Raw genomic sequence first — 18,725 nt, 5'->3', positions numbered from 1 at the left:
AAAGTAAAGTTAATGAAATGTACCTACTCAGTTGACGAAAAATCGCAATGTTTAATTCAGGCAATAGTGCGAGCACTGCCAGATTTTATTTAACATAATGATACACTCCAATTCAATTCCAGGTTAAACAACAATTCAAAGAATTTCAATATAATTTTACTGTGATCCTTATTCCTAAATTGTAACTATACATTTTTATTATTTAAGGAACGAATAAAAATAAATTATGATAATTTCTAAACATAAAACTATAATAAATGTTCAAACAATCCGCCATTTTGTACTAAACAGTATCCCAATCTATCGTAAAATTCTCGTCTTTTATCGTAACATTAGCTAGAACGCGTGGCGTTATTTTTGCACACTCTTCAATAATTCTAATTTTTAATGCTTCAATATCGGTAAATTTTTGATCAGAATAAATTTTTGATTTTAGATAGCCCCAGATAAAATAATCGTTTGGAGCTAGATCTCCCGATCTCGGAGGCCACTTAATGTTACAATTAGGTCCAATCAAACAATTATTAAAGCTGTTTTTAAGGAATTCTTTAACCTCACGGTTATTGTGCGCAGGGCATCCATCCATTTGAAACCAAATTTCTTCTTCATCTGGAGCTACTTCTGCAAGTCTCGGTAAAATCTTTTCTTGTAGCAAGTCTAAGAACTTTTCTGAATTTAAATTTTCCTCGTAGAAAAATGGCCCAATAATATTGTGTCTAAATATTCCCAACCATTTATTTTTCGACGGTATTGGGTATGGCTTTCAATAATGTTTTCAGGCTTTCTTGTCGACCAAACCCTATAATTTTGAACATTTGGTTCATTATTCAATGTAAATGTACATTCATCACTAAACAAAATGTTTTTTAAAAATTGTCTGTCTGCATTAGCCTTCTCTAAAAGTTCAAAACAAAATTCCCCTCGTCTCTCAGCATCTCCTTGTCTTAGTTCTTGATGACGTTGAAATTTATAAGAACGGAATTTATTCTTTTTCAAAATTTTTAATGCCGTGGAATTATGAATATTAAACTGGTCTGCAATAGTCCGAGAACTTATTTTAGGATTTTCTACTACCGCTGTTAATACATTTATTTCATTTTGATTTTCTAAATTTCTTGGTACCTCAGCAAAATTGTTTATACAGGTACACTTAGAAATCAGGGTTCCAGTATTTTCAAAATTTTGTAAAATCCTTTGAATTGTTGAATGACTTGGAATTGGTCTATCGGGATATTTTACACTAAATAAAGATCTGACAGTTCGCGCACTATTGCCTAAATATAGCAGTTTTATTATTTCTAATTTCTCCTCAACTGAGTACATTTTTGAATCAACTTTATTTTTTAAACAATAAATCACAAAATAAATAATATTTTGGCAATTCAAATAATTGTCAAATATCAGAAACGTCAATATGCCCAAACGCAACATTATGTCATAATATATTCTTGCAATACGTGTGGCCTGACTTTTAGGGGTAGCCTGAAAAATGTATTATATTTTTGCAAAATTTTGGAGTACGTTTAATTCGTAGGACAATTTTAACATTTGTGTTCGATACAGATTTCAGTCCTCTACAAATAGTTTCCCATGACTTTTGATGTAAAATATTTAGGGAAGCAGGAATTCAACAGTTTAGAATTTCCCATTGAGTTTCCTATGGCCCGTTTGACGATTCACCACCCTGTATAAACTTTTCACAAAAATTATCAAAAAGAGACTGGAGGCTAAGTTAGACTTCTATCAGCCTAGAGAACAAGCTGGCTTCAGATCCGGATACAGCACTAACGACCACTTACTGGTAATAAAAAACTTGATCGAGAAGTCTGCGGAATACAACAAACCATTGGCACTGATATTCGTGGACTACGAGAAAGCGTTCGATACCATAAACCAGCAGAAAATGTTTAAAGCATTGACAGAATGCCGAATAGATTATCGCTATACTAACATGATAAAATATATATACCACAACGCAACGGCTAGCGTAAGACTATCTAATCAACAAACAAATAAATTCTGTATACAGCGAGGAGTACGGCAAGGAGACACCATCTCACCAAAGCTGTTCACAACCCTTTTAGAACACAGTTTTAAGAAGGCAGATCTGAACGAATATGGTATCAACATAAACGGAGAGAAGCTCAGTCATTTGAGATTCGCAGATGACATCGTCCTTATAGCCGATCGTATGGATGATGCAATAATAATGATGAACAAGTTATATCACGCTTCCTTAGAGGTCGGACTAAAGATTAACATCAGCAAGACGCAAATAATGACTAATCTGGTGCTAAATCGTAATATTGTTCTTGATGGAATGAATATTGAGCAGACTGCATCTTATAAGTACTTGGGACATGAAATTCGATTGGGAAGAGATAACCAGACGTGCGAGCTCCCACGTCGCATAGGATTAGCCTGGGCAGCGTTTGGTAAACTGAGCTATGTATTTAAATCGGACTTACCCATATGCCTGAAAAGGAAAATCTTTGACCAGTGTGTATTGCCTGTACTCACTTATGGAGCGGAAACATTAACACTCACAAAAAAAGGTAGTGAACAAGATTCGCATAACTCAAAGGGCTATGGAGCGCCAGATGTTGGGTGTCTCCCTGAGGGACCGAATCCCAAACGAAGAAATACGTCGTAGAACAAAAACAGCGGACGCCGTCGAAAGAATCGCGTCGCTCAAGTGGAATTGTGCAGGACACGTCGCCAGATTGTCAGACAACCGATGGACAAAACATATTGTCGAGTGGAGGCCACGAGAAGAAGCACTACGGAGCAGAGGACGACCACCAACCAGATGGGCCGACGATCTGAAACGTATTGTCGGCAACTGGATGCAAGCCGCACAAAACAGAGAAAGATGGAAAGAGCTGAGGGAGACCTATGTCCAGCAGTGGACGCGTACGGGTTGATGATGATGATGATGAAATAAATATTTATAGTCCATTCTTTCACGGTTTTTGCTGTAAATTTTAAAGAACCTCTTGGATTGACATGAAATTTGGCATACGCATATCTAACATGTCATAGAAAAAAAAGTAATATGGTGCCGATGTGTGCTTTTGCCCTGGGGGTGAGTTTCACCCCATCTCGGGGCTAAAAAAATATATGTTCAAGATAAGTTCCGAAATGGATAAACTGACTAATTTTAAGTAACTTTTGTTCTATAGAGTTTTTTCACCAAATCAATACTTTTCGAGTTATTTGCAAGTGAATATGTTCATTTTTCAACAAAATGACCACGTTTTTAGACCGTTTTTCGCAAATAACTCAAAACGTAAGCATTTTGTCGAAAAAAATATTCTTAGCAAAACTATAGCCTATAAAAAAGTGAAAAAAATGGTGCATATATTAGGTCCCTATACCTAGCAAAAGCAGAGTTATAGCTAATGATAAATAGGTTCATATTTGAAAAATTCCAAATAGATTGATTCAATGTGAAATATCCAAATAATGAAGCATTCTTGGGGAAAACACATTACAACTTTTCTAAAGTGTTTAAAAAAATCTTTATTTCTGTTTTTATAAAAAAAATTCTAGCATCAAATGTAAGCAAGTTACGCTCAAAATAAAGTTGGTCCCTTTTGTTTTGGCAAAAAAAATCAGGAAGATCACCCCCCAATTAGCAACTTAAATGAAATTAATCGTTACCGCTTCACAAGTTACTTTACTTATATTGTGTTTATATGGTCTGTAAGTTTCATCGATTCAAAGTGCTTATTTTTGAACAAAATTTGGTTTTAAAGTAAAATTTTGAAAATTTTAATTTTGAAAAAAATGCTTTTTTTCAAAATAACTTAAAAATTGCTAGAGATACCAAAAGTCTTAAACAATAAAAAAAAGTCGGCTTTGCCTTTCTGAATATTTTGTATTTTTTTTGTTTTTCTGTAACACAAAAATTGGTCAAGATTCGGTGTTTCTAAATTTGCATACACTCGTGATAAGTGACTAGTTCAAGCCCTTTTAACTCTTTCAAAAATAAGGACTTTGAACCGATAAATCTTACAGATCGTATGATCAATACATACGCGAGTAAAAAACTTGTGAAGTGATAACAATTAAGTTCAAAAATGAATAACCATTTTCAATTTCGTTGCAAAACGAAAATACAGCCGAACCATATTCCAGTCCAATCAGAGAGTGCTGCAAGCACCTCTACCGGTTTCGAAACTTATTAGTCTCTCATCAGGAGGCACATATGCTGCTCTCCCTGATCCAACCAAAACAAACCCCAGCGTGCAGTCCCGAATTGCAACGAACGAAATGGCATAGATGCCCTAGCGGCAACTGCTAGCAAAAGACTAAGTTTTCACTCTAATGGCATACAACATATCCCACCAGAATGAAAACAATGGGAACCTTCTCTGGTTACACCTCCGAGGCTTCTACAATTTGCAAGCCATACGGATGCTGAGACTAAGGAAGATGAGGGAATTCTACAATTTACAATTCACGTCACATCTGCTCAGCGCGGTAAAATTCCAACGAGACTGGTTCCCTTCATACTCCACACAGAGTAAATGTAAATCAAAAATGAATAACCATTTTCAATTTCGTTGCAAAACGAAAATACAGCCGAACCATATTCCAGTCCAATCAGAGAGTGCTGCAAGCACCTCTACCGGTTTCGAAACTTATTAGTCTCTCATCAGGAGGCACATATGCTGCTCTCCCTGATCCAACCAAAACAAACCCCAGCGTGCAGTCCCGAATTGCAACGAACGAAATGGCATAGATGCCCTAGCGGCAACTGCTAGCAAAAGACTAAGTTTTCACTCTAATGGCATACAACATATCCCACCAGAATGAAAACAATGGGAACCTTCTCTGGTTACACCTCCGAGGCTTCTACAATTTGCAAGCCATACGGATGCTGAGACTAAGGAAGATGAGGGAATTCTACAATTTACAATTCACGTCACATCTGCTCAGCGCGGTAAAATTCCAACGAGACTGGTTCCCTTCATACTCCACACAGAGTAAATGTAAATCAAAAATGATGGTTATTCATTTTTGATTTACATTTACTCTGTGTGGAGTATGAAGGGAACCAGTCTCGTTGGAATTTTACCGCGCTGAGCAGATGTGACGTGAATTGTAAATTGTAGAATTCCCTCATCTTCCTTAGTCTCAGCATCCGTATGGCTTGCAAATTGTAGAAGCCTCGGAGGTGTAACCAGAGAAGGTTCCCATTGTTTTCATTCTGGTGGGATATGTTATGTGCCATTAGAGTGAAAACTTAGTCTTTTGCTAGCAGTTGCCGCTAGGGCATCTATGCCATTTCGTTCGTTGCAATTCGGGACTGCACGCTGGGGTTTGTTTTGGTTGGATCAGGGAGAGCAGCATATGTGCCTCCTGATGAGAGACTAATAAGTTTCGAAACCGGTAGAGGTGCTTGCAGCACTCTCTGATTGGACTGGAATATGGTTCGGCTGTATTTTCGTTTTGCAACGAAATTGAAAATGGTTATTCATTTTTGATTTACATTTACTCTGTGTGGAGTATGAAGGGAACCAGTCTCGTTGGAATTTTACCGCGCTGAGCAGATGTGACGTGAATTGTAAATTGTAGAATTCCCTCATCTTCCTTAGTCTCAGCATCCGTATGGCTTGCAAATTGTAGAAGCCTCGGAGGTGTAACCAGAGAAGGTTCCCATTGTTTTCATTCTAGTGGGATATGTTGTATGCCATTAGAGTGAAAACTTAGACAATTAAGTTCATTTGAAATGCTAATTAGGGGGTGATTTTCCCGATTTCTTACCAAAAAAAAGGGACCAACTTTATTTTGAGCGTAACTTGTTTACTTTTGATGCTAACAATTTTTTTAAAAAACAAAAATAAGCATTTTTTTAAACACTTTAAAAAAGTTAAAATGAGTTTTCCCCAAAAAAGTGCTTCGTTTTTTGGTTATGGCACGTTAAAATATACGATTTGCAAGCAAATATGCATTGTCAATCCAATCAGTTCTTTAAAATTTAGAGGTTTTGCAATATTTTACCTTCAAGGAACGTACTATTATAAAAATTAACCAACATACAACGGCTATTACACTTATAAATCTGACGCAGGTTTGTCAAAATGACAGTGACTATTTCTGTATGTTGCCTAATCAGGTATTAGTTCCAAAATCTAGGCATGGGATGAAAAACTTTATTTGAAGAAAGTGTATTTTTTTGTGCTTCTTAATGGCGGTACAGGCTCGTTTTTTTAATATTGTATTTAATTATAGAGTAATTTCCCCATTCTAACATATTTCTCAAATTGGGCTCTGTACCGCCATTCTTTACTATATTACGAGTATGTGTGCCAAATATCTCGACAAAATATTCAAAATTAAAGCCGCAATCTTGGTCCGCGTTTTTGACGACGCGCTGCTGTAGCCTCTTAATACCATGATAATTTATATATCTATATAACAAGATTTTATACTAGGTGAAAAGCATTTCTCTTTCACTCACGTGCCACTTTATAATTTCTTATAATTCTTGTTCTAAGCATTTCCGCTATCTGATTTTTTTTTCGGGTGTTTTTGATTTTGTAAAAATCTTCGACCACAAAACATGACACAGACAAAAATGTAGGTACACAGTAAGTCTTGTTAGAGAATAGAATGCTTTTACACTTTAAAACATAATAAAAATATACTTTTGATTGTGGATAGTCATTCAGCACACAATCCAGATATTAGGTTAAGTAATGTGTCAATTTATTATTTATTTGCTAATCAACTTTGGCACAAATAATGAATCAAATCATTGTTTAATCGTAAATACAATTGTTAAAAACAATAATTATGAGTTAAGTATTTGAAGAATCCGATTTTGACATGTAATGGTACATCGTATTGGAGTTTTATAGGCAGTGGTCTGAAGTTTTTCCTTTGGGTAAAAAGTTTTCCCATTGTAGAATGCATGTCCTATTGTCCTCTTGGGAAGATTCGCAGATAAAAAGCAACAAAGAAAAAATGTGGTTTAAATTCAATGTAGGCAATACCTGTCACCGTTGAGCACGCTTCAACGATTATTGATCGACTAAAAGACTCTTATAATTGATAACTCCTGAATATAGATACCGGATTAGAACACCGAAGCCGGGGATACACATGCCTTTAAAATGGAAAAGTAACTTGCGTGCCAGTTGCTGGCACAAGCCAGTAGCTGATATGTACAAAACATATTGGCGACTAATTGACATACCAGCAGCTTGCATGCATATACTGGCAAGGCAAAAACAGCAGGGGTAGATATTAGACTTACCAGTAATCAGCCTGATTTCCATGTGAAAAGTAATCAAAAGTAATTTTTTTTATTTTTGAATTTCCTAAAACCAAAGTTGAAAATATTCTGAGCGAATTAAATAAAAACTTTTAAAAAATTAAAACTTCAAAACACTACTGGCATACCAGTAGCTGTCACGTGCGTTCACACATGGCCTGTACCACACCCCACTCATGCGCATTGAATCAATCAGCACGCTACTGGCACGAAAAATCAAATTGCTTGCAGAAACTGGCATGCCAGTAAACGTTCACATTTGCCAGTTTGGGTACAGTAGCTGGCGCTTGCTAGTTGCTGGTATGCAATTGTGACCAGCATGTGTGTCCCCGGCTTTGAAAAACGTATAAATTCGTGGAGGCGTATTGAGGTATATCTCCGGCAGAGGGCGCCTGAAACTGGCGGATGCTAATGACGATATTTAATAAGAAAATGTACAACAGTAAAAGACTTATTCAGTCAAGACCAACTGAGTTGGTTCAGTTTTGAAGGTATTAAGATCTCATTTGCTTCTTGAAACGCTAAAAGTATTTACAATATATTGTTTACTAATACGTATGTTTCATTTCAGCTATCCTCTGTCTAGTGTTACCAGAAATTCAAGCTGTGAAGCAAGTTTCAAGTTTTTTAGTACAATTTATATCTCTAAGTAGAGAAACGTCCCTCGCTCAAGTGATACAAGCGTATGGTGAAAGTTTAGTTTTAAGGATACTCATGAATTTAGGTAATTTTTCCTTTGTGACTAACTTTTATAGAATAGTGTTCATAAAGTAACGTAAATTTTGATAATAAGAATAACTCAACAGGTTTGACACTGAAAGAAGGAATTTAATTAGTGCTGATCCCTTGATGTAAAAGAGTTTATGGAAAAGTTTCTCTATGGAAAAATATCATGGACATCTTGGATATTAGTGCACCCTAATATTATTATATAATAATAATATTATATAATATTATTATATTTTGGCATTGGATCCGACCATCACTTGTAACACCGTTGCCGTATCCTCTATTTTTTCATACTATCACGTTACAATTTTTTGTGATATTATACACGAGCGGGACACCCTCACAAAAAGCGCTTAGTTTTCGAGATACTGACCACGGATGGGTGAATGGCTAATTTTATTCATACTTTATATTTTCGAGGGTGCTGAAAACGAAAATGAGGTTTATTTTGAATTTTATGTGGGGGAACATGGTCAAAATCGTAATTTTAACCTAAAAATTAAAAAAAAAAATGAAATCACGTTTTTTGCGTTTACCTCGCTACAACTCTGTTCCATTTTAATATTTGTTTCTGAAATTTTTACAGTATATAGCTCTAACATTTCTGAAGACAAAGGTACCTGCTTCAAGTTTTTATTCTTATCATGATAAAGGTTATGAATTTTTCAAAGAAAAAGGTGCGGATTTGTGCATTGCAAAGTTTAATCGCAAAAGTTGTGTGACGAAGTTTAAAATTTAGCTTCTTAATCACGTTTATTTGAAAGTAGAGAGTACAAAGAAGCCTTCTGGTAAGTTTTAGATCAAAATGTTTTATAGAAAAAAATAGTGCAACTTTTAATGTCGACATTAGAAATCCCCAATATAACGCTTATTTTTTGAGGGACAGACAATCTAGGTCTAATTTCTCACCTTTAGTACTATCCTTGGATTATAAGGTTTCATTTGACACCTCATTTGTCATTCTACCTAGTATAATGACGAGAAGTAAACGTTCTTATTCTATTATTCTTGTAGGTACATTTAACATTTAACATTGATTGAAATTATGAAAGAAATGGCATGGCAACACTGTGACGTACAAACATAAGATTCAGCTGTGCGTTACGTAGGGTGCACTAATATCTAAGATGTCCAAATATCATTTGGATCGGACAACCACAAAGACCGATCCCTCCTGTTCGTGTGTAAAGCTTTGATTTATGATCCAAGTTCAGTGTAAGAGTGCTGTTACTCTAGGATAGCTGTGCATTCACTATAGTCCGGGAGGTAGCGTCAAATTTGACCGGATCATTTTGGCATGGCTGTTTTTTTTATATAGTCAGTTGTTCCAAAGCTTATTAAAAAATGATGTGCCGGCTGGCCCAAAACAGGGACATAAAGTGAAAAAAGACCAGGAAAATTAATAATAAAAATAATTACTTTTATAAAAAAGAACTTTTTATTATAATACCACGTTTTTATTATTTATATGACACACTATAAAAAAGTATTATAAAAACAATTATATTTCGAATCAAAATGTCAATTTTAAAAACAAAAAGGATTTTCGACGCCTGGAATCGAACCCGACCCGCCTCGGACCTCGGTTAAAGCCAGGTATTCTAATCACTAGACCATATATGGATAAGGCACGGAGATAAATATTTGACATATAAGTTGTAGGATTTTTGTTATCTACTTTCATATTATTTTTTCTTGCCCAAAAACCCCGGAATCGCACCAGCTGACAGGCATTTTCGTTAGCAAAATAAATTCATAAAATATGTGCAAAAATCACCGTAAAAATTTGACACTACCTCCCAGACTATTAGCGGATTCGTTACTGGCAGAGTTAAGCAGTTTAGCAGAAAAAAGTTCAGAACATGTTTCTTTAGGTGTCTGATGATAGACTTTTAAGTAGTAATAAGATGACTTTTAATAGTAAATTTTAGCACATGAAACATCAAGATAATGATGCGGTAATCAATCGTTGTCACTAAAAATTTTTAGGATTTCCATAGAAAGCATGTTAAGTCCAGGGTTTTCCCACTCTGCATTGTTTTTAATGCGTGTAATATTTCTTCTTTTGTAATATCTGGACCTATTTCTTCTGAATTAAGTTATATCGGGTGGTGAATTGGAACACGGGCCATAGGAAACTCAATGTAAAATTCTAAACTGTTGAATTCCTGCTTCCCTAATTATTTTACATCAAAAGTCATAAGAAACTATTTGTAGAGGATTGAAATCTGTATTGAAAACAACTGTTAATATTGTTCTACGAACAATAATTATTCAAAATTTTGTAAAAATATATTCGGTGACAATGAATTTATTATATTAACAATTTGAACTGTCAATTTCTTTATTTTATCATTTATTGTTTAAAGCACAATAAAGTTGATCAGATACCCTCAGTTAAGGAGAAAGTATTAATAATAAAGATATTTTCTTCGGTCAATAGTGTGCTCACTGTCGGTTAAATAGTAACGTGTGGCCTAACATGCCCACACATACCTACTGCGGTAAATACATCATATTTTTCAAAATTTTGGAATGTGTTTAAATCGTAGAACAATTGAAACTTCTGTTTTTAAAACAAATTTCAATCCTCTACAAATAACTTCTCATGACTTTTGATGTAACATAATTAGGGAAGCAGGAATTCAACAGTTTAAAATTTTACATTGAGTTTCCTATGGCCCGTTTTCCGATTCACCACCCTGTATGTGTTTCAGGTCCCCTCTTTCAGCATCGAATAGTTCGTCGATGTATTCTGTCCAGCGTTGTACTTTCCCATCCGTCTGTGTTATAGTATTCCCGTGTATATCCAGAAGTGCACCAGTGAGATTTTGTTTTCTTAATCCTGCCATTCCTTTAACTTTGTTGTGTAGGTTAACTAGATCGTATCTTTTTTTTAAGTTCCTTAATCTTTTAGCATTTCTCTTCAAAGTATTTTTCTTTTGCCTGCCTTATCATCTTCCCGATCTCGTGGCTAATCTACCTGTATTTATTATCTGTATTCTTACATTGTCTACGTTGTTCCATTACATTGAGTATCGTCATTTCTCCATTCTCCTTTTCTTTTTGAAGAAGTCTTTCGTATTTCTTTACGAGGTTCCAGTAGCCAATGTTTTGGTCGATCCCAGTGCTAGTCTTTATCATTGGTGTATATGTCCAGTTTGCTACAGTTCGTGTTGGAGGCATTCTTTTACGTTGGGTGCTTTAAGCCTGCTTGTGTTTATTATAGGAATTCTTTTATATCTTTTGATGTTTTTAAGTGTGAGTGTAATCCGGGCGATAAGTGGGTTGTGGTATGAGCCCCCCTCTGCTCCGGAATATGCTTTCACGGCTTTAACCTTTAACTACCCGCGCATCAAGTTATAACATAACTACACGCGTGGCGTACTTTGTACGCCACAAGAAAATACACTTAAAAGCGGATTTGATTAATTTTTTTTGAAAAAATACACTTAGTTGTTTGTTATAAACCTTATTCGGCATCAGTGAATACTTGGAGTTCCTTTTCAGTAAGCCAATTGGGATTTATAACTGGAATCATGGAATAACTGGATTCCATGATAAATAAAATTACTAATAAAAAATTTTTTTAAATGTGATTTTTTACAGGAGAAAAAGTATTGTTTATAAAAATAAATATATTTTGTGCCATAATGACTAAAAAACAATTAAAATATGTACTTATATTACGACTTATAGTAATATAATTTTGGGGTATATTGTCCACCACCGGAAACAACAAATAATAAAATGTAAATTACGATCTTTCCAGAACGCTGATTATAACGAAACTAAAACCAAATTGTAAAGCACATTCCAGTTATAGGTTAGAGAGATAAGCAAGGTCAAAAATTAAATTTTTAAATATATTTCCAGTAGAATTCTTATATCTGGCGTACAAAGTACGCCAGCGCGTGTAGTTAAAGGTTAACAGTGTTACGGTATCTTCCATTTACCATAATGTAGTCTATCTATATCTGAATCAAGAAGCTTCTATTCTGGTAGACGGCAAAGAAACAGACAAAATTTACATTCAAAGAGGTGAAAGACAGGGTTGTGTATTATCCCCAACTTTATTTAACGTTTACTCAGAAATAATTTTTAACGAAGCCTTGGAAGGTCAATGTGGAGTTCGAATCGGGGGAGAAACTATTAACATCAGATATGCAGATGACACCGCGATCATGGCTGAAAGTATCGAAGATCTTCAATTCCTTATAGATCTAGTCACTAGAGAATGCTCTAATAACGGACTAAGCATAAATACAACAAAGACTAAGTTTCTTGTGGTTAGTAAACAAGACATCCGCGTCGGCCCTATACAACTAATTGTCAGTAAGGAACCGATAACAAAAGTTAACCATTTTAAATACCTAGGATGTTGGATAAACGAGACACTAAATCCGGATGAAGAAATTAAAACTCGTATAGACATTGCAATAGGGGCATTTATGAAACTTAGATCTATTCTGAGCAATTCTCAGCTAAATTTACAACTAAGAATCAAGTTCCTAAAATGTTACGTGTATCCTGTATTACTATATGGATGTGAAACCTAGATCATGAAGGTTAATATGATGAACAAATTAGAAGACTTCGAGATGTGATTATATCGTAGAATGCTCAGAATATCTTGGGTTCAACGCGTTTCAAACAGAGAAGTCTTAAACAGAGTAGGACAAGGCGAAGGTGACTTAATGAGGATGATAAAAAAGAGAAAACTTGAATATCTGAGGCATATAATGAGAGGTAGCAGATACAAGATACTGCAGTTAATACTCAACGGAAAGATCGACGGAAAAAGGGGAATTGGTAAAAAAATATTCATGGCTCCGAAACCCTCGTCCAGTGGACTGGTTTATCAGCAGATGAATTATTACATGTCGAGGAATATCGAGAACGATATCGGCAAATTGTCATGGAAGCTACCCACGCCTAAAAGTTCACGGTACTTAAAGAAGAAGAAGTCTATCTAGGTCCTAACTCTTTTCTCTCATGAATCTGCGGGCGATCGCCATGTATACAGTCGCCTGTTTGGGAGCTTAATAAATGTGTTTGTAATAATCAAGTTCTGCTTTTGACAAAATTTAGTATTAAATAAAAATATAGTGCCTAAATATAGCATTAAATAAAAAAATCTTATTTTTTGTATAAGCATGAATTATTTATACTTCCCATAAAAGTCTATGTTTAATAATTACTTTTTTCAGGAAGTACAGCCCCCAGAACCTCGGTAGACATTTTTAGTGATATTTTATTAGCTTTGAATAAAAAATACTGTGATAATCTAAGTAGGTGGTTAAACTCTCTTTTGGCCCAAGACGGATTTCCATCTCCTAGAATTACTGCGTCTCAAAAAGAAGCATTTGTTAAGTCAATTTTAAGGTAAGATATTGTTAAACGTAACTAATGGATTAAGAATATGTTTTATACGTATTGATCTTATATTGTATATAAAAACTTATAACTTTTAGATGGGTAACGAGATTTAAAAAAGTCGGCGTGATGCACCTGGTAGAAGTGAAATATCGCAACTATTTCGTATTCAAAAATCGCGCAAAAGGATGGTTTGCCAAAGGAAACAGATATTGCATAACCAAAACAAAATATACGGATTTTTTTAAAGAAAAAATTATATTCCTTTTTTTAAATACAAATTGATTTAATTGGGGTAGCGGGTAGACACTTTTTTACGATCCAAATAGAGAGTAGGTCTACTTCAGGGTAGCGACCCTGCTCACACCAACCATGCTTTACTCTTAACTCCTTGCTGAGAGCACCCATGTCTTATCTCTTTATCCTTCCAAAATCTAGTTACCTTTTTCCTATTCCTCCCTGATGAGGGGCAGCAGCGATCGTTAGTACCAGCTCAAGGCGCAGACGAAATGATCCTAGATCGGCTTGAAACTGGACTACCACGAGCATGATTGGAGCAGTGTAAATGGTTATGGTAGTGCGATGGGAAAGGCAATGGAAAACCACTTCATTATTATTCCCTAGTTCATTCATAATGACACTAACATATGATAAGAAAAGGTATACTAACTCGGTCCTTGGACGCCAAGATTCGGCAGGAGATAAGCACATATAGTCCAGGGCGCATCTGTTTTGAGATGGACGTGTAGAGGTGACTCATATTTTTTTGCAGAAATTGCTTGGAATTAACTCATATAATAATAATTAAGTTATCCTCCCACTCAAAAAGGTCCGCAACATTGTTTAAATAATCAAAATGTAAAAAAAATTAAGGAAAATTCGATTTTTTCTTGGTTTTTTTATTATAACTTTAAAAGTATTTACTTAAGAGAAAAGTTGTACTAACATAAAAGTTGCGTAATTAAATTTCCTACAATACAGGATTGGTTAACATTTTTACAAATTATCACCCTTGTTGCAAAATAGCAATAATTGCGAAAAAACCATAAAAAAACAAGTATTTGCATTTACGTTTTTCAACCATTCATGCTACACTTAGGACCTTCATGTTGTACCCAGAAAAACTTTATGACGTAGTAAAATAATACTGTAAATTTCATTAAGATCGGTTCAATAGATTTTGCAAAATAAATTTTGCAATCAAGCTTTCGCAAAAAAAAATATTTTTTTTTTCAAAATGTTACAGGACTGAAAATAAAGCAGATAGCAAGTTTAATTTTTTTTACAATTTGAAATTTGCAAAATTAAAATCGGTTAACTACCACCGCGTCAGGATTTTTTTTAAATAAACATTAATTTTTGGTGCTTCGCGCAGGACAGCGGTGTTCGATTCACACAAGTTGATTTCCACCAAAATCTCTTCCAATCTTTATCTAATATATTATTTTCTTACTCTATATTGTGTTGTATTTTAATATTTTAATTCAACAAAAATCAAACTAATTTGATTATTGTTTGTGAAATATTGTTTAAACAATTGCATACGTTTAAAAATAATAAACTTTTGTTCTCGAAGTTAAAAGAGAAATGAACAAAGAAAGTTTTTGCTAAAAAAAGTGTTATTTCAAAGGACTAAAGTCTTCTACTTTAAAATGTAGAATATACGTCTGAATTGCCAATATAAATGAGTCAGATTAAATAAATTATTAGAAGAGTTTTTTTACTTAGCAACAACATTTTTGTTTATTTTAGTAGTATTTTGTATTTTGACAACGAAACCCGATTTGGGCTTCGAAACGTTAATAAAATTATTTTTTCAATTTAATTGTGGCTTATTTCTCATCTAAATAGTTAATCATAAAAATACCACAAGGAAATAGCTTCAGAAAGACAGAGTATGTGTTTTTATTTTGCAATCAACAAATTTATTTATTTATATCGAAATGTACTAAAAATTAAAATTTACCAATCATTATCAAAGGTCATTGGAATGCTCAATCAGACCAAAGGTATCCGCTGTCCTGCGCGTAGCACAAAAATTAATGTCAATTTAAAAAAATGCCTGACACGGTGGTAGTTAACCGATTTTAATTTTACAAATTGCAAATGAAAGGTACAGTATTCTTCTATATGTAAAAAAAAAATCAACTTACTGTATGCTTTATTTTCAGACCTGCAACATTTTTAAAAAATGAATTTTTTTTGCGAAAGCTGGATTGCAAAATTTATTTTGCAATATCGATTGAACCGATCTTAATGAAATTTACAGTATGGCTTTATTATATCATAAAATTTTTCTGGGTAAAACATGATGGTCCTAAGTGTAGCATAAATGGTTGAAAAACGTAAAATGCGAATACTTGTTTTTTTATGATTTTTTCGCAATTATTGCTATTTTACAACAAGGGTGACAATTTTTAAAATTTTTAACTAATCCTATGTTGTAGGAAATTTAATTACGCAACTTTAATGTCAGTGCCACTTTTCTCGGAAATGAACACTTTTAAAGTTATAATCAAAAACGAAGAAAAGAATTGAATTTTTCCTTCATTATTTGACATTTTGATTATTTAAACAATGTTCCGGGCCTTTTTGAGTGAAAGGATAACTGAAATATTATTATATGAGATATTTTGAAGCAATTTCTGCAAAAAAATATGTATTTATGTTTCTCTTAACATCCAAATGTACTAATATTTTTACAGATGCGCCCTGGTCTAATAGCTTCCCGGACCTCGATTTTTGACCCTTCGCTTCGTTATCAAACGTATTCGCTTCGTATTTGTTTAGTATACAGATAGCGAATGATCGATAACGAAGCGAAGGGTCAAAAATCGAGGTCCTGTCCGTTATCCAGCGAAATCCCTGTGACAAGATTTTCACAGGGATTGTGAAAAGAAACAAGAATAAGATCCGGCAACAGTCACGTGGAATGTGAGAAGTCTTTACAAGCCCGGAAAGATATAAATTCCTATACGTGAGATGATAAGACTCAATATACTAGTACTTGTGATAAGCTATATGCGCTGGCCTAGGACTAGGATAAATGCAGCTAAACGACCACGACACATTCTATTCCGGAGAAGGCAATAACCAACGGAATTGCGTGACATTCATTGTACATAAAGAAGTCTCTAGTTGTATTAAATATGTTAGTTACATTTCGGACAGACTCATCCCAGAAATTATTCACGAGATAGAAATGAAGTTCGAAAAATTGGAAAAAACATAACGTTGAAGACCAGTCGAATCAGATCAAAACCATCATAGAAGACACAAACCAAAAAATATAAAACCTTTAATAAACTTTAACAACAATGGATCACTGATAAAATACTGAGACTAATGGAAAACAGAAACATATAAACACTAGACAACACTATACTATGCAACAAAATCAATAAAGAAATCAGATGGAAAATAATGCAAAAGAAAGATGACACAGCAACAAATGTCTTGAAATAGAAGAAAAAGAACTGCAGAAAAATAATGACATCTTTAATATATGCAAAAAGATGCAACAAATACCTGGACCATATATGTCAACTGCAAGTAGTTTACTTGATAAACAAAAAATATTATAGTCGATGAACAAAACTAACTGGCGAGGTGAAGGAAATATATTCAGGAACTGTTTGATGACATGGAAAGAACTATAAAACTATCAAAGGATAAAAAAGCAACCGGTCCAAATGAAATTCCAACCGAAATAATCAAACTACTCGACGATAAAGGTAAGCAATCTCTTCTCAACCTCTTCAATAGAATATATGAAACAGGGCACATACCAACAGACTAGCTACTGTCAAGATTTGTAATGATACCGAAGAAAATAAACGCCAAACTGTATAGCGATCATCGCACTATCAGTATAAGCCATGTACTGAAAATTTTCTTATGAACACAGCACTCGAGAATTTAGAACAAAATAGAGGGAGAGACTGGACCTGATTCCGAACCACATAGTGTGTTTAATTTCATATCTGATATATTCGCAATTTTTTACGAGTATGTATTTTCATCATGGCAAATTAACTAAGTGATTGAAATTGAAGATTGAAATAATATATTTATTTTGGAAATCGATCTAAATAAAATCATCATGTCAATATAACACCGGACTGGTTTTTTATGAACAACAATTGAAATCAGAACCGTATTTGGAGTAATATTAAATGATTATTAATAATTTATCAACAATGGAAATTCCTACCACTTCTCAAAACAATCCAATGTACTCTACTGTTGCCTCGCAACAAACTACTCCAAAATTTTCACTAAAAGAACAAGCAATGAAGCAATCATATTTAGTTCAATTAATGGCGCAAAATTACAAGGCTATCTTTGCTAGGGGCACTCGTCTAACCAAAAAATATTATTCAGTTGCAGTATCCCACTTATTTGTTTACAAATTTCTTAGCGCTAGGGAGAGAATAGCAGTACAGTAGAACCCCGATTATCCGTGCTCCTCGGGACCGAAGGGTGGCACGGATAATTGAAAAGCACGGATAATCTGAACATGTATTTCTTATGTATAATACATATGTATGTATACACATACATATGTACCTACCATAAAAAAAATAACAGAAAAAAATAAATCTTTCATTATGAGTCTCTCTTTCGTCATTAGAGTTTCCGTCGAGTGATTTACAATAACGTTATTTTGATAAAACCTCAAAAACGCAACTTGAGTAATAGAAAATCATAGCACGGATAATCCGCAGCACGGATAATCGGGGTTCTACTGTACATATAATTTTTAAAAATTCTTCAATACAAGTAGCGCTACCTCTCTCTCTTACAAATAAATTTTGTACGCCACTGGAAGACCAAGAATATCTCAGAATTGTGATCACCACATTTTCTGGAATTTAGTGTCTACAATTTTGATACTCAACTATATTGTATTACTTTATCTATACCCCATTCCACTAATATACGTCTGTTTTGGATTATCGCGACAACGAATATTTTACTGTGCAAAATATGAAGAACGAAAGTAAATTGCAAATTATATTGTTGTTTATTGGAGTAATTATTAGAGCAAAATACTTGTATACGTACTTCTTATGTTGCACACTAAAATATTCGTTGTCGCGATAATCCAAAAGAGTCGTATATTCGTGGAATACACCATAGTAAGTAAACCTATTACATAACTAATTTTATGTTAATTCCTGTTTCAGAGAAAAAACCAGTAAAAGAAGAGTATGTGATACAGTTTTAGAATTTACTTTAATATGCCGAGGGATACTTAAACCGGAATAAACACAAATAAAATAAAAGGTATGGCTTTAAATGTTCATTTAATTTTATCCTTCTTTCTTTCCTA

The 18,725-nt window shown here is 34.0% G+C and overlaps 1 protein-coding gene across 1 annotated transcript in view; it reads left to right on the top strand.

Annotated features, from left to right (window-relative positions):
* The window catches only part of LOC126885261 (importin-13), a 76,516-nt gene that overhangs the window by 45,082 nt on the left and 12,709 nt on the right, over positions 1-18,725 (top strand). The window contains exons 15-17 of the mRNA XM_050651747.1: positions 7,857-8,009; positions 13,225-13,399; positions 18,580-18,679. Coding sequence (XP_050507704.1) covers positions 7,857-8,009; positions 13,225-13,399; positions 18,580-18,661 — 410 coding nt within the window. The 3' untranslated portion in view covers positions 18,662-18,679. The remainder of the gene's footprint in view (positions 1-7,856; positions 8,010-13,224; positions 13,400-18,579; positions 18,680-18,725) is intronic.

Source organism: Diabrotica virgifera, chromosome 5 (genome assembly GCF_917563875.1).
Source record: "Diabrotica virgifera virgifera chromosome 5, PGI_DIABVI_V3a".
Lineage (NCBI taxonomy): Eukaryota > Metazoa > Arthropoda > Insecta > Coleoptera > Chrysomelidae > Diabrotica > Diabrotica virgifera.
Note: the sequence above shows the minus strand (reverse complement) of the source record. Positions and strands in the feature narration are given on the sequence as shown.